General features: G+C 39.0%; 1 protein-coding gene and 1 pseudogene across 1 annotated transcript; one reads left to right on the forward strand and one right to left on the reverse strand.

Annotated features, from left to right (window-relative positions):
• The window catches only part of LOC117481160, a 4,838-nt pseudogene extending 1,505 nt beyond the window's left edge, over positions 1-3,333 (forward strand).
• Positions 3,334-6,315: 2,982 nt separating this feature from the next.
• LOC117481167 (homeodomain-interacting protein kinase 2-like) lies at positions 6,316-13,537 on the reverse strand. The gene is made up of 6 exons (XM_034128748.1): positions 13,424-13,537; positions 7,924-8,100; positions 7,599-7,790; positions 7,306-7,448; positions 7,028-7,172; positions 6,316-6,483 (listed from the first exon to the last, which is right to left on the reverse strand). The coding sequence occupies exons 1-6, from the start codon at positions 13,535-13,537 to the stop codon at positions 6,316-6,318; spliced, it is 939 nt and encodes a 312-aa protein (XP_033984639.1).
• Between the last annotated feature and the right edge of the window lie 1,757 nt (positions 13,538-15,294).

Genomic DNA, 15,294 nt, shown 5'->3' on the forward strand with positions numbered 1-15,294 from the left:
GTGGAGAAAATAGCACCAGCTGTTGTCCACATTGAAATGTTCATAAGGTGTGGCATTTGTTATAATACATAACCTTTTAAATTATAAATATAATTATTTGGGTAGCCTTCACGCATCTTGTCAATAGAAACACAACACAACCTGCACCCAATATAATGTGTTACAAATGTAAGCCTCACTCTCTGCCGTCTCCAGACACCCCCTGTTTAGTCACCACGTGCGTCTCTCCAGCGGCTCTGGTTTCATCATGACCCCCTCAGGTGTGATTGTGACCAACGCTCTGTGGTGACCACGGATGCCATTGCCACGGTAACAGGGCGGCCCCAGCTGCATGTGCAGCTGCGCGTGCAGCTCCATGATGGTGACGCATACGAGGCTGTGGTCAGACATGTAGACAGGAAGGCAGACATCGCCACCATCAAGGTCAATCCCCAGGTGAGAGCATACAAACTCAGCACAGGCACATTAAGTCTAGACCATATCCTCATAACATTCTCCACCCTTCTCTCTTCATCCAAATCAAAGTATGTTATAGTACAAAAACATTCTGAACTACTACTGCACAATAACCCACATCCTGACACGTGTCCTTGACAGCTTTCTGCTAGATATTCTTAGCCAGATACTTTTCCTAAACACCCGCTCTGTGACTCAGAGACACCGCGCCAATGTGTGTATTCTCACACCCACATCTCAAATACTAAGACAGTTTTGTTTTCATTACACTTTTTCTTAATTTCTTTCCAGTATGTCTCTATTGCACATTTATTTTCAATACATTTCAATGTTTTCATTCGTCGCGCCTGTTTGTTCTGTGCTGGTATGTTTGATCCCACATGGGAGCAGAAGAAGCTCCCTGTGCTGTCTCTCTGGGCTGTTCAGCTGGTCTGAGGCCAGGGAGTTTGTGGTTGCTATTGGCAGCCCCTTCGCCCTGCAGAACACCGTCCACCACCGGCAATCGTCAGCACCACGCCCAGAGAGACGGAAAGGAAGCTGGGCATCAAGGACTCAGACATGGACTACATTCAGAACCGACGCCATTATTAATGTGAGCACAGCACACACCTCAGCACATGAGGTTTTTTGTTGCATAACGATGTTGGTTGTTGCATATTTCTTAAAATATCAATGTTATTGTTTCATCATCTTTTCTGGGAGAAGTATGGAAATTCTGGAGGACCTCTTGTTAACTTGGTGAGTAGTGTTATGATCAGCCTAATATTTTAGCTCACATTTATGATTGTACGCTCAAGGGCCACTCGTGGTTGCTGAAATTCACAGAACAATTGTATTGACTGTTTTATTACCTTCATTGACTGCCGACACCTTCCTCCTTTTACACAGCAGTTCGGGGCCTCTAGTTATTAACAAGACTAAAAACAGTCTGATGACGGCCGCATTTTGCCCTTTTTCGGGCTTCTAAAACTGACATCTATAAATATAAATCTGTGTGATTTGAACCGGATTGCAGAAGATCAATTCCATACACCATGTACTTATGATCCATTTAAAGGTGGGGAGGTAAGTTTGAGAAACCGGCTTGAGATACACTTTTTGTTATATTCCATGGAATGCTCTTAACATCCCGATAGCAATGAATAATCTGAATGAAAGTGCTTTGACAAAAAATCCATAAAAAAATGTCATCTGTGGAAGCCGTAGTACTGTAAAAAGCACGACCAATCATTTTAGGCCGGCCCGGCTAAAATAACTGGATGGCCTACCTGCCTGTCAGCTTTCCATCTGTGCATAGACTTATCTCATGCCCTCATTGGTCATGTGCGCGTTCGTGTGTGTTGGAGGAGGGGCTCTGTAAGGAAGTGGCAGATTTCTCTCCGGTTGTGTATTTTCAAATTCTAGCGCACTCGAGCTGGTTTCTCCAAAATTACCTACTCCACCTTTAAGTAAGGCACAATACAAGGTGAATAAATATGTGTTTTTTTATTTGCCTTCTGGACTGTAAGCTTGGAGATTTAGTGAGTTTTAGTTTTGATCTATATTATTAAATTAACTTTTTGTTTTTAAATATCTGCACTTTCAAATAACAAATACAAACTTGTTGCATGAAGAAAAGGATAAAATAATTTAATTGAATGATGAAAGAGGCCCTATTATGCTTTTTGGTTTCTCTGCCACACACTCCCCCCCCCTGCCTGAAACGTATACATTGTAGTGTTACCTCATAGTGACATCATTAAATAGGGTCGGGACATCTCTAAGCAGTTTGACCAATTACAACAGAGCTGGCCAGTCAACCAATCAGAAAAGACTGGGCTCTGGTTTCAGACAGAGGGTGAAAAGAGGTGCTGCTGCACAGGCAGTATGAGAAATCTAAAGAGCTTTTTGAACATAAAAGCATGTAAACATTTCAAAGTAGAGGCAGAAAATATAAATATGAACCTGAAAATAAGCTTAATAGCCCCTTTAAGACGTGAATCAGACTGTATTCCATGCTAACATTTGCATGAATATTGCTTTATTTGTATCAGTGCCTGTTTATGGCAACATTTCTGGTTTTACCTGTGTGAACTATTTTCCTTTAGGTAATATTGTACTAATGGCAATGATATGTAAGCCTTTTTTTACCCAACACTAAAGTCCAGTCTAATTTGAACTGTGTTAATGTTGTGTTGCTTTCAGGACGGTGAGGTGATAGGCATCAACACTCTGAAAGTGACAGCAGGGATCTCCTTTGCCATACCCTCAGACAGAATCAGTCGCTTCCTCACAGAGTCACAGCCCCAAACACAGCAAAAGTCAGAGGTCAAAGGCTGAGCAGCACAGAGGTACTAATATAGTTTCAGTTTTATGTCTGTGAGAGTTTAATGCCTATGAAGTGGTTCCAACCACAGTTGTTGATTGTTGTTGTGACAGAAAAGACAAAACTCCAAAGAAGACTTCCAGAGGAACCACAGGGTGATGCAGGTGAGAGCTGTTTGTAATGCTTTAAGTTTTACCAGTGTTGTTTTCGGAGATGAATATTCTTTAGCCATCAGGATGCTTACCGTGAACAAAGCTTGACTGGTGACATCCACACACACTTTGAGTAGTTATACTAACACAAATTTACTCAGCTTCTATTTAAAAGACAATGGACTTTCCCCCAGTTTCTTTCAGTGAAACTACTTTTTATCCTATCTGAAAAGAAGTTTATTAGTATTGTTATTGTTATTTGTAACACTGATGTGAGCGTTGTGTTTTTTTGTGCTTCAGTCTGGTAGCAGAGTTGAAACGTCAGAATCCAGACGTTCTGAGGGCTGCAGTGAAGTTTTGGTGCAACAGGTCATACCTGACACTCAAGCAGAAAAGTATGTTCACACACTCCTGCAATAACCCAAGCACACACAACTGACATCGCAGTGAGGAAACCCCGCTGGGAAACGGACAACGTGTCATCAAAGTAGCACTCAATCGTTGATCTTCAAATGCTATATTGCCATTTTGTATTTCTTTTTTGACATTTGGTCTGGTGTTGTCAAGTTGTTACATTAATTTGTAAATGATTTGTGCAAAGGGGCATTACAACTTGGTTTGTTTAGCTCGTGTTACATTTGTTTTGTCCTGTTAGCCAGTTTGAAACCAATTTTGCATCCCGAGCTGCTTAGCTCGCTAACTTGTGCTAACGTCATGGGCTCTGCTGTTCTGTCACTTACGGCAGACTGAAAGGTGGTGAATACTTTATTTTAACGTCAACCCTCGCAAAATGACTGTTTCAACTGATTTTTGGGAAGCCCCGAAGAGCAGCTTGATTTATTAAGGAAGAAGAAAACGCCACAGCTAGCTAGCTAAAGCTGCATTCACATAAGCTAATCTCTTTGCGGTGAAAACAGCCATTCAAGTGTCGTTTCTTTAGTTAAATTCTCTGCTAGCTAGCGTGGCTACATTTAGCCACGTCATCTTATTGGTTGTGTGTTGAAAGGTCAGCAGTACCCGAGGTGGGAAGTAGGTGGAGTAGCAAATACTTTGTTACTTTACTTAAGTACATTTTTCTGGTATCAGTACTTTACTCCACTACTTATTTTTCTGATGACTTTTTACTTTGACTTCTTACTTTTTTAACACAAATACCTGTATTTTCTACTTCTTTCATTTTGAAAACAGGTTTGTTACTTTAGTTTTGATCTGTGTTTAGTGGCGTGATCATTATTATTTAGAGTCATTGCGTGCCTATTGATTTTAACACGATCCGTGTATCCATCATTTCCTGGTCTTCTCTAAAGAAGAGGGACCAATAAAGACTTTGTAATTTTTCCGTTGTTCAGCATCAAAACATTCATTAGCTAACAATGACATTATTGTTCTATTAATATAAAATTAGGTCAGTCACTCTTTAAAAACAGTTGGTAGTTATGGGTACTTTTACTTAAGTACATTTCGAAGCCCATACTTCTTTACTTTTACTTGGGTAAAGAAGTGTAGAGTCAGTACTTTCTACTTTTTACCAGAGTATTTTTTAACAACGAGTAATGTGTACTTCTACTAGAGTAAAGGATGTGTGTACTTTTGCCATCCTCTTCTGGCAGTACCTAGGTCAAAGTTTAAATAATTGTAACTTCAAGCAGTGCGTCGAGCGCTGAGGTTGGGCGCTTCTGCCTAGTCGGGCGGCACTGCTCTCTCCTCCATAGACACACAACGGAGCTGTTTTTCCACGTATTGGAATTCATGAGGGTGATCTCATTTCATATTTGGTAAATATACAAAAGTAGCCCTGGATGAACACACCATTTAACACCCTCCTGTTGTGTTCGGGTCAAATCTGACCGATTTACTACTTTCATCAATCATAACTTTTTTGTTTTACATTCGATTGCATTAAGGCTTTAGATATCCCGGTCACACCCACACACACACACACACCACACAGCACAACACACACACACACACACACACCACACACAACACACACACACACACCACACACACACATCACACACACACACACACACACCCACACAGCACACACACACATATACACTAGATTGTGTTGTCCCCCCCTTATGTGCCCAATCCCCCTACAACATGGATCACACCTGGCACACGCATACATGTGCAGTGTCTATTCTTTGTATATTTACTGCGTTTTTCATGTATAACCGTAGTCTGATACAATTGTACATTTTGAAAGGGTGTTCAAAACAAGGAAATTTGGTGATGATTAATTGTTTTTTGTGTTAATGTAATAGCAGTTAAAACAGGACCCGGTCAATTTGACCGTGAATACCAAGTATGGGGGGGGAAAACAAAAGACATAGGAGGGTTAATGACTTCTTGTTTAAAAATAAATAGTAAAACAAGAGTAGTTTTATTTGTGATGTGATTTGTTGCAATTGTGTTTTGTTCTTATTGGACTGCATTCAAAACCTTGCATGTATCAGGACACATGAGGACTTTGAACCTCAATTATGAACTCATGATTTGCACTATTCAAAAGTAATGTGTATGAAGCACCAGGTAGGGAATCTGACTCAGGGATCTACATGGCAATAATTGTGTTGGTTCATTTTATTTTATTTATGTTTTGAAGTTCAAACAATACAAAGGAGAATGGCGTTATGTCCTCTTTTTCCCTGTATAAAAATATGACTTTTTTTGGTACCCTAATCACCTGTCTACTAGATGAGATACCAAAGACCTGGGGCCTAAAGCTGCCTTCAAAAACAAAAGCTATATAGGTCAGACTAACTAACTAAAATAACGGCACTAATGTAATGCTCACATTTCTCTGTACAAAACAGCAATACAATACCTATAACAATATATAACAATATATATATATATACTTATATATAACAATAAAATAGGACCAGTAGTATATCTCTTCTATAAGTTCACACCACAACATCACACAAGTATTTTTAAGTTGAAGTCAATATATTTACTGACAAAGAAAACAACAACAATAACAATAAAACAATAGAAATAAATGAAGACCAGGCAATAAGCTGGTTCAGTTGCTGTCACAGCGGACACAGGAGAGCGTTTCTGATGCGTTTCTGATGCTCTTCAAGAATCTCCTGACTCTGCTTTTCTTTCGCCGCTGGTCACTTTGATGACCTCTGAACAACCACAAAGAAGCAGGATGTTAGTACGATCAAAAAAACGACAAAGACATGAGACTGTGAGGGCTTTAGACATGTGACTTACCAGGCTCCATGTGAGGCAGCTTCGTCCTCAAGCTTAACAGAAATGCTTTCTGGCTGAGCAGAGACTGTGTGCTCGGCAGGAGTCATGGCCTTGAACGCAACACTTTGGACGTTCTTTGATAGCTGCTGAGTGACACTTGGTTCAGAGTCTCTCGTGTCAACAATCACGGTTTCAAATGCTTTGGCTGACTTCAGGGTCCTGCTCCACAGCGAAGAACGGATGCTCCAGGACTGTGAGGGGAATAATCCGTCCGCACTTGTCCGGCACCAGCATCTTTTTCAAGAGGTCCACAAAGTTCAGCAACTCCTCTCTCTTGGCCATGTGTCTGTAAGGTATCACCTGGAATACATTTAAGGTAAAACATGTCTAAGTAATCCTGTAAAATGATGCAAAGCAAGTCAAAAAATGTACCAGAGAAATCCTTGTAATGACATTATATTATCTAAAAAGACAACCTACCGTCCACCAGGTCATCAAGAGACCTAAGGTAAAAAAACGGGTTCCTCCTCTGAAGTGATGCCCGGTCTGTAATGCAAACTCCCATGGGAGTCTACAGAGAGACAACGTTTTGGTTACATTGTTTATCCAGGACAGACAGACAACACACACACACCACACACACACACACACACACACCACACACACACACACACACACACACACACACACACTACACCACACACACACCACACACACACACACGCACACACACCACACACACACACACACACACACACACACACACACACACACACACACACACACACACACACAGACAGACAGACCTTAAGTCTCCATGTTTGCTGTTTTGTAGCTCCCTCAATGTTAAAGTAGAAGCTGCTTTTTGTCCACAGTTCAATAGAACATCTGGAGGCTGACCCACCAAGTCCACAATGAGTTTAAGCGCGTCATATTCGTGGTCCATGGGGAACAGTCCAAAGCCTGCTGCTATTTCCGCAGCCACAGCACCGAGAGACCACATGTCAATCTGTTCACTGAAGTCCATGCCCAGGAGGACCTCTGGTGCCCTGAGAGGAGAGGAAAACTTCTTGTTAAGCTCACTTTAGTTTATTTTCCTGTTCAGAAACAGACTTCTAATGTTTGCATCAAAGCCGCAGCCTCTGTGCCACATGTTTTATTATTCCTACCTGTACCACCGACTCTGAACAGCGGTCCATGGAACGGCCCTCGGACACGTGGCGAGCCAGGCCGAAGTCAATGAGTTTGACCTGAAGCGGATGCTGCCAGCGGTTCACCACCATAATATTCTCAGGCTTTATATCAGCGTGGATTATTTCCAGGGCCTGAAGGTGGGAGCAGTGCTGTTGTCAGCTGAAGAAACACAAAGATTGAGATGCTTTAGGATCACAACAATGTAGATTTTTAGGTATGATTTCCCATTAAATCTCAAGTAATTAAATGATGCTCCTAAAGAAAGGAATGATTCCACATACTTGACGTAAAACTGGACGGATCTCAGCTATGGGCAGAGCGTTGTGTTTTCTCTGCAGCATGTACTCATAGAGACTCAGGTCCAGGAGCTCAAACTCCAAACAAATTAACTTTTCATGGTAGAACGAGCCATACCATTTCACCAGACTGCATTTATCTGCATCGAGAGTCTGCAGCTTCTGGAGAATTTTAATCTGTGGAAGACATACAGTACAAAATGTGATTATTGCCATTTGTTGTCACCTTCAATACGAGGTTGTAGGTTTCTCATTTCAAAAATAACTCGACACGTAACTTTAGATGTTATAATAAGAGTTTGTAATCTACCTCTTCCAGTGCTCGCTCAAAGAGAAGGGGTCCATCCTTGGATATTTTAACGGCCTTCTTTGTGTTGGTTACATTGTCCATACACATGGCCACCTTACCAAAGCTGCCCTCCCCGAGAAAGGCCTGCACCTCGTAGCCGGAGGACAGCAGGGGTCCCCTCGTGGATCGGGAAATCGTCTGGAGGAGAGGAAAATGGACACAAAATTAAGTTACATTTCCCAGTCCACAAAACAAATCACATCACATTGATCAAATGATACTAGCTTTCTATAATAGCTGGGAAACGAATTAACAAAACACAAAACTCTTCTTTATGAAAAATGTTAGGATATGTCTGTAGTGATTGAGAAATGAAGTAGTCAAAGTATTAAACAATAAAAACATCACTTGTTGTGTTATTAAGCATTTTTAAGCACACATTTCCCCTTAATAAAGTACTAATTGTGTACTTCAAGGAACAACATATTAGGATAGACAATTGTTTACTGAGATTATTACAACATTGTGTTTAAAAAAATGCACATTTATTTAGATTTATGTCATAAACAGGAGTATTCACAAAGATGTACTCAATTACTGTACAAGATTTAAGATCCAAAAAAAGATTTTTCTAACCATGACATGTTACTTTAATTCGTTTTTTAAAATAGGAAACATGTATTTGATCACTTATTACTAAGCCTGGTTCTTATTTTGTAACCACAAAAAAAAAACAGTGTATTGAGCAAAAATAAAATTAAAGGTGGGGTAGGTAATTTTGGAGAAACCAACCCGAGTGCGCTAAAATTTGAAAATACACAGCCGGAAAAAATCTGCCACTTCCATACAAAGCCCCTCCTCCAACACACACGAACGCGCACATGACCAATGAGGGCACGAGATAAGCTTGTGCACAGATGGAAGGCTGACAGGCAGGTAGGCCATCCAGTTATTTTAGCCGGGCCGGCTAAATGATTGGTCGTGCTTTTTACAGTATTACGGCTTCCACAAACTTACCTACCCCACCTTTAAGTCTGTTTTTCAGGACTTGACTTTACTGACTGTTGTTTACTACTCTCTGCTTACCTGTGACTGACATGGCACTTATTGTCTGTGATATTTCTGAATCAAATCGTGCTTGTGTTGAAAAGGCGGTGAGGAGCAACAGATGTGTGGTCTGTGTGTCTCAATTTCAGGTGAATAACTGAACAGTTGGCCTGGAAGCCGGTCCATATGTTTCTAAAACCTTCCAGTGTTCCATTCTTGATGGAACATTCCAAAATGGAAGGCATATGCAATTGAGGAAACATGTCAAATGTATTTTAAGAAAACATGGAAGTCACATAAATGTAAATCCTTTAATAGGCTGAGATGTTAAAAAGTGAAAAGATAAGCTTTTTTACACACTCTGATCCACATGTGAATACAAATCACAGATCCATTTAGATTTCTTGCAATTATTCATAATTTTGTCAATAAAACTGCTAGTTGAGTGCATGCATGAACATCAACCTACAAACAGCAGCAGAAACCAGAGTCAGCTGCAGGCTGTTTACATTGATAAGAGCCAGTCAGTAGGTCAATACTGCCATCTAGTGGTGATAGAATATCTATGACCAAATAAAATACATCTTATCTTTTTAGAAAGGTTGGCTTTAATTAACTTTTGAACTCTTTTTTTTAGAAAGCTATATTTGAAGCACATAGCAGGCTATGAACAGATGCACCTGCATCTATTAAAAAACGCAGGTAAAATCCAGAGGTGGAAGAATACTACAGTGTAAAAAATACTAACAATACTTACAAGTAAAAGTCCTGCTTTCAAAATTGTACTTAAATTGTAGTAAAAGTGAAAAAGTATTAGCATCAATCTATATTTTAAGTACCAAAAGTAAAAGACACTACTGGGTTGCTTAACCTATAATAATATATGATAATGTATGTGTCAATTTATATCTTGTATATACCTAAATCTGCAAAATAACAAATAAATAAGTCTGTCAAGTTAACGTAGTGGGGTAAAAAGAAGAACATTTGCCAACAAACTCTAGTGGAGTAAAAGTTAAAAGTAGCATAATGTGAAAATTCTAGAGTAAATGTACTTAGTTACTTTACACCACTGGTAAAATCCTACATGTAACGTGCCGAGTGTATTTAAATCAACGTTTGCACTAGCCATCACATACAGAACTCTGACAGGTTAAACTGAGTCTTTATTTGATCAAATTACTTTATGAAATCAATCTGTAAGTGACGTTTTGAACCAGATCCAGGCTGCTGCCATGCATCAGTAAAGCAGTAGGTGTTGCATACATCGAGTCAGCTAATCCGCTTAATCTGAGTGAACCCCGTCCAAAACATCAATAAATGTAATCATCTACACTGTCATATCGTGCCAATAAAGAAAATAGATTTACTTTAAGTTAGTTTCAAGCCTTTTAAAGACGCCCCCCTCCCCTGTACCTGAGGTGAACTTACTTACTGCAAAATCAGTCTAAAAATCAGTTATTTGATAATATCAGTGCGCTAAGAGATGTTAAGTAAATACATTTATTTTTCATCAAGATACATACTTGATTTAACGTTTAATTACGTTTTTTGAGGACATAGATTTAATTTTGGAAAGTATTTCTATTGCTATTTCTAATAGCAGATTCATGTCATACAGAAAACAGCAACACAGAAATACATGTTATTAGTTTTAATATGTTAAATGAACTGGAAACCTTGGTAGTAAATTCAGATATCCTATAAAAATACTATGAATTAAATCATTGCTTATGTAGAATATGTGCACATTTATATGATATTAAAAGCTAATTATTTGCCAGCCATGAAACTATAAAACACTTTACAATAACAACATTTTAATAAATGGTTACAGAAAGTTACCGATGTTTTGCTGCACATGGACTCACACAAACAGTGAAAGAGATGATGTGAGAGCACAGAAGGAGGATTAAATGCAGAGTATTACGCTCAAGGGCCTGGATAACATATTACACCTGTTACCCTCCTGTATACATATGTGTGCTTCGCCTGCTTATCTACGTCAGGGCTTTTCCCCTGGGGAATATTGATAGTGTCCTATATACCTGCTGTAGATTTGGCTTCAATAAGATTTCTTCTTTCAGACTAGTAAAAAAAGGAATACATCTTCCTTTTCAACTTAGATTTGATTGATTTCAGACAATGAACATAACACAACACAATAAAACAAACAACATCAGCACAGTACAGTGCAAAACATTGTTGTCAAACAGCCAGAGTTTCACTAAATAAGTATTACTGACACAGACGGCGGTTGACAGATACATAATGTTGTTCAACAGGAATCAAGGTTAGTAGAATTAACGTTCCCAATAGTAGGGTAGTAAGGTATATCCACAATCATGCTCAATTTGACCATAAACTTAGATTGGTAGGTTTGATGTGAACTCACAACATAAGGTAACCCCTGTCCCTGATGCCCCCAGGTCTCATGTTTTGTGTTTGATCTGTCCACTTATCAGAGATGAGGTGGGGAGCAGGGAATTTCTGCAGGCGCCTTCCTGGACTCCTATCTACTTCTCACTCCAGTTTATTTGACCCTATCACAACATCCCTCACCTACCATTACTATTCCGACGACACTCAAATCCACTCCTCTCCCCCAGCCTCCAGCCTCCAGGCCGAGGTGTTCATATCTCGTACACCTCTCGCTCCAATTCACTCTCAAGAAGATGGAGTGACTCTCCTCTGTGGAAGAGTTTGCCCTGCATACGACCTTTACATTTTAGACTTCTTTTTTTCATGATCTTGGTGTGGTTATAGAAAACATAGTGCACTCAAAACATTTCCCCCATGTGACTCTTATACTGGCTCATTGCTTCGACGCACATTCTTGGTGGTTCCCTGCCTTCTTTCTGTTTGCCACGTCTTATTTGAGGTTTTTTTATTTTAAGAAGCACTCAACTAAAAATTGTCAGCTTACTGTTCGTGCAGAGAAAATAACCCTGGATGATGCTATATACCCCATATTACGTGTGGGATTAAAATGTGCCCTCTATGGATAACATATATATGCTTATTGAAAAAAAAAAAAAGATTAATATAATAAAGCAATATAGAATGTAATAAAACTGAGGTCCAGTCTCAATGCTAGCACACGCGGGACTCCAGAATCCTTTTAATAATAAAAATAATAATAATAATGCATTTTATTTATAGAGCACTTTTCTATAAAACGTAAAGACACTTTACAGAGTAAAAATTCATAAAAACAACACATTATAAATATATAAAACACAATACCCCTAACCCTTAATTACAGATTAAAAGCAGTTCTGAAAAGGTGAGTTTTGATTTGTGATTTGAACATGGTGAGATTGGGGCAGTGAGGGCTGATGAATACCTGGCATTAGACCCGGTATCAATTTATCCAAATCATTTAATAAAACTAAGTGTACATGTTGCAATTGTGATGTCATGGTTTGCTTTAGGATTTAAAGGTTAAAATGTCAAACTTAGAATGTTCCTACAAAAAAAGTTGAAGTGAAACTTGTATTAAAAGGGCCATTTTATTATGAGTCGCAACTCGTTCAAATTATATAAAATTGTGGCCATGGCAATTTTTGAGTGACAGGTCGCTACCACGAAGCCTGTTTTTTGCTAGCCACAATTAGCAACCCAATTAAGATCTCAGTTTATTTGAGTTACGCTAACCAAGCTAGCAAGCTGGGGTTTGCTGGTATTTAAGCATTCGTTATGCTAATAGCACATGTCCCGCTTGGCCTCGCTCTTTCTCAGCTCCAACCTAAACAATTGGTTGCTTCTCGTGCCAAAAAACAAGAGGCTGATGAAGCCAAACTTGAGACAAACACACAAAACGATGGCTACATCCACTTCTTAAATACAGTTAATGGTGTTTGACGATTGTAAGAGGTGCATTACAAGGAAATGTAAAAAAGTGTTTGTAACTTTACCCATACGAAGTAAAATCAAGATATGATTGCTGCTTTAATGTCAATCATTATTTTGTCTCTGCCCCAACATTTTAGTGTGATACTGAGTTGCCCGGGAAGGCCCTCTTTTTAAAGACAACCTGACACTACATTTAGTCAAAGTAGCTCGGTTGAGTTTATGTTCTTTGTTTACTGTTTATATCTGCATTAAAGATCCTTATAGGGTGCTTTTTTTCTATAACAACCCTAATGAAATAATGCCAATCCACCACAGGAGCCGTTAACTGCTCTAACATTAGGCGCTCACCCAGGTGTGAGTGTGTGTGAGTGTGTTTATGAACAGGAAAAGGCAGGTTGTATGTTGCAAGCTCAGCAATCTTACCAAAACACGCACACTCAGCAGACCTTATCGGGATAAATAAAGATTAAAAACCAACAAGTACGGAGCTCGGACACAGTAACTCCTCCTCTGTGTAACAAGTTGATATATTGTCAGCCCCAAAGAGAGTCTGTCCTGACTATAAATATATAAATGTGTCAGGAATCATCTTGGTTCCTGTCGTTTAGCAGCCCGTTACAGAGAGAGGGGGCGGTGGAACAGCAGAGTTACAGAGGGAGGGCGTTGGGGAATTGCCGTAAGCTGTGGCGTGCTCATGCCAGTTGACTTGACCGAAGCAGACACACACTTCCATTATGGCGGACCGTGTAAAAGGGTAATGTGTTAGCTATATGGCCTGGACTGTGAGGGATTTATGCACATGCTAGAGCCATGAACACTGACACAGGGGTACATCTCTCATCAGTCTTTGTTGTGACATCATTATTTCTGTTTTAGGAGGCTTTATGAGTGCATTAGGAGAATGTGTGTGTGTGTCTGATTTAGATTCAATTACGAAAACGTGTATTTATTTTGGTTTTTGACACAAGATTGTTGATTTTTTATTTGTATCTTGCTTGTGACTTGTGACTAAACAAATTAAAGACCCTCTCAATTCCCCTGGAATCTATTATGGCCCCTGTCAGCCAGTAAATCTGCATTGGGTTATTCATGAGCAACAAGCAGGAATATCTAAAAAAGGTGCTGACTCCCTGTCTTCTCCTCTTTATTGCTTTCACAACCAAGCCTTTCTCTGTCTTTTTCATGAATCCTACAGCTGAGTGGCCTGCGACATGACTCTCCTTTTAGTGTAATGGCAAATCATAGCCATGTGCGCTTGGTCTGACTCCTGGTATGAATATAAAGGCGAGGCCCACACACTGGGTTTCTGTATAGCAGCCCTGAGATTATGTAATGATTATAATAACATTATTTGGATAGCACTTTATGAAAAGATGCAGCTCAATGTGTTTAACAGCAAGATAACATAACTCAATCAATACATAGCAATATAAACAGTTTGATAGGAATACAACTAACTACAGCACTGGAAGTTATTCTTTTCTGAGTTGAATTACAGAAAGGCTGCAGATGGTGGATGAATAAAGAAATCGTGGTGACAGCAATTCCCACTACGCCCTGATTTGAAAGTTGCCCTCTGGTCAAAAATGTGTTCTTGTTGCTGTCGCGATGCAGAATGATGCAGGGTCAGAGCTATTTTTACATTCACCTGCTGAAGAGGGAACATTTTCTGTGTTCACCTTAAATCTCATTTAAATACAGCTGGAGAGGATTCTGCTGAATCACAACTCGTTTCGGAGCGATTGTCATCCAGTATGCAACTTACACAAGTGTCATGTGGAAATAATATTTTGAATTAATAAAAAAACAAGTTCGAGGTAATCTTAAAAGATAAAGATTGTTGCTGTTACAGATGCAATCCAAAATGTGCAGCATGTGGATTGTCTTGCTTGGTTTCACTTTAGCTGGGCATGCTGTTATTGGGGATCAATACAGATTTTTAAATCTTTTAGGATCCCAATTAGTTTATCTTGCCGGGGTCTATAAAAAAAAGTTCCTTAACAGTTTTATGTGATAATGTAAATCCAATGAAATTAATATATATATAAATACAGAATGCTTATATATAAAATGTAAATAATGAGAAACAGAATGGGGTGTGTGGACCCTCAGAGGTCTTTGGCACTCATGATTCAGTCATTATTTTCACAATATTTTTTTTCATAAATAAAAGGTAATTTCTTGCTTTAAAAAAATTAATAAAAATAAGTGAAATGATTGCATTCATCAGGGGGTAGCAGTATTTTTTCTATTATGCATGGGTCCTTGGCTGAAGAAAAAAAAAGATAGCGTCTGTCAATCATATATATATATATATATATATATATATATATATATATATATATATATATATATATATATACATACATACAATAACGAAAATGTATATAAATAGATGGTGTACTTTAAGTAGGTTTCAACACATTACACTGAAGACCAAACTGAGAACATCAGTTCCTTGTCTTTTTCTAAAATCCTGCAATATCATAT

The sequence above is a fragment of the Trematomus bernacchii genome, unplaced genomic scaffold (genome assembly GCF_902827165.1).
Source record: "Trematomus bernacchii unplaced genomic scaffold, fTreBer1.1, whole genome shotgun sequence".
Classification (NCBI taxonomy): Eukaryota; Metazoa; Chordata; class Actinopteri; order Perciformes; family Nototheniidae; genus Trematomus; species Trematomus bernacchii.

Bases quoted from the DNA above. Each gene is read 5' to 3' on its own strand.
- LOC117481167 (XM_034128748.1), bottom strand. From the start codon at position 13,537: ATGGAAGTGTGTGTCTGCTTCGGTCAAGTCAACTGGCATGAGCACGCC. The intron at 8,101-13,423 runs GTAACGGGCTGC...CCTCTCCTCCAG, and splicing joins TTCCACCGCCCCCTCTCTCT to ACGATTTCCCGATCCACGAG. The intron at 6,484-7,027 runs GTGGGTCAGCCT...AATGTATTCCAG, and splicing joins TTAAACTCATTGTGGACTTG to GTGATACCTTACAGACACAT.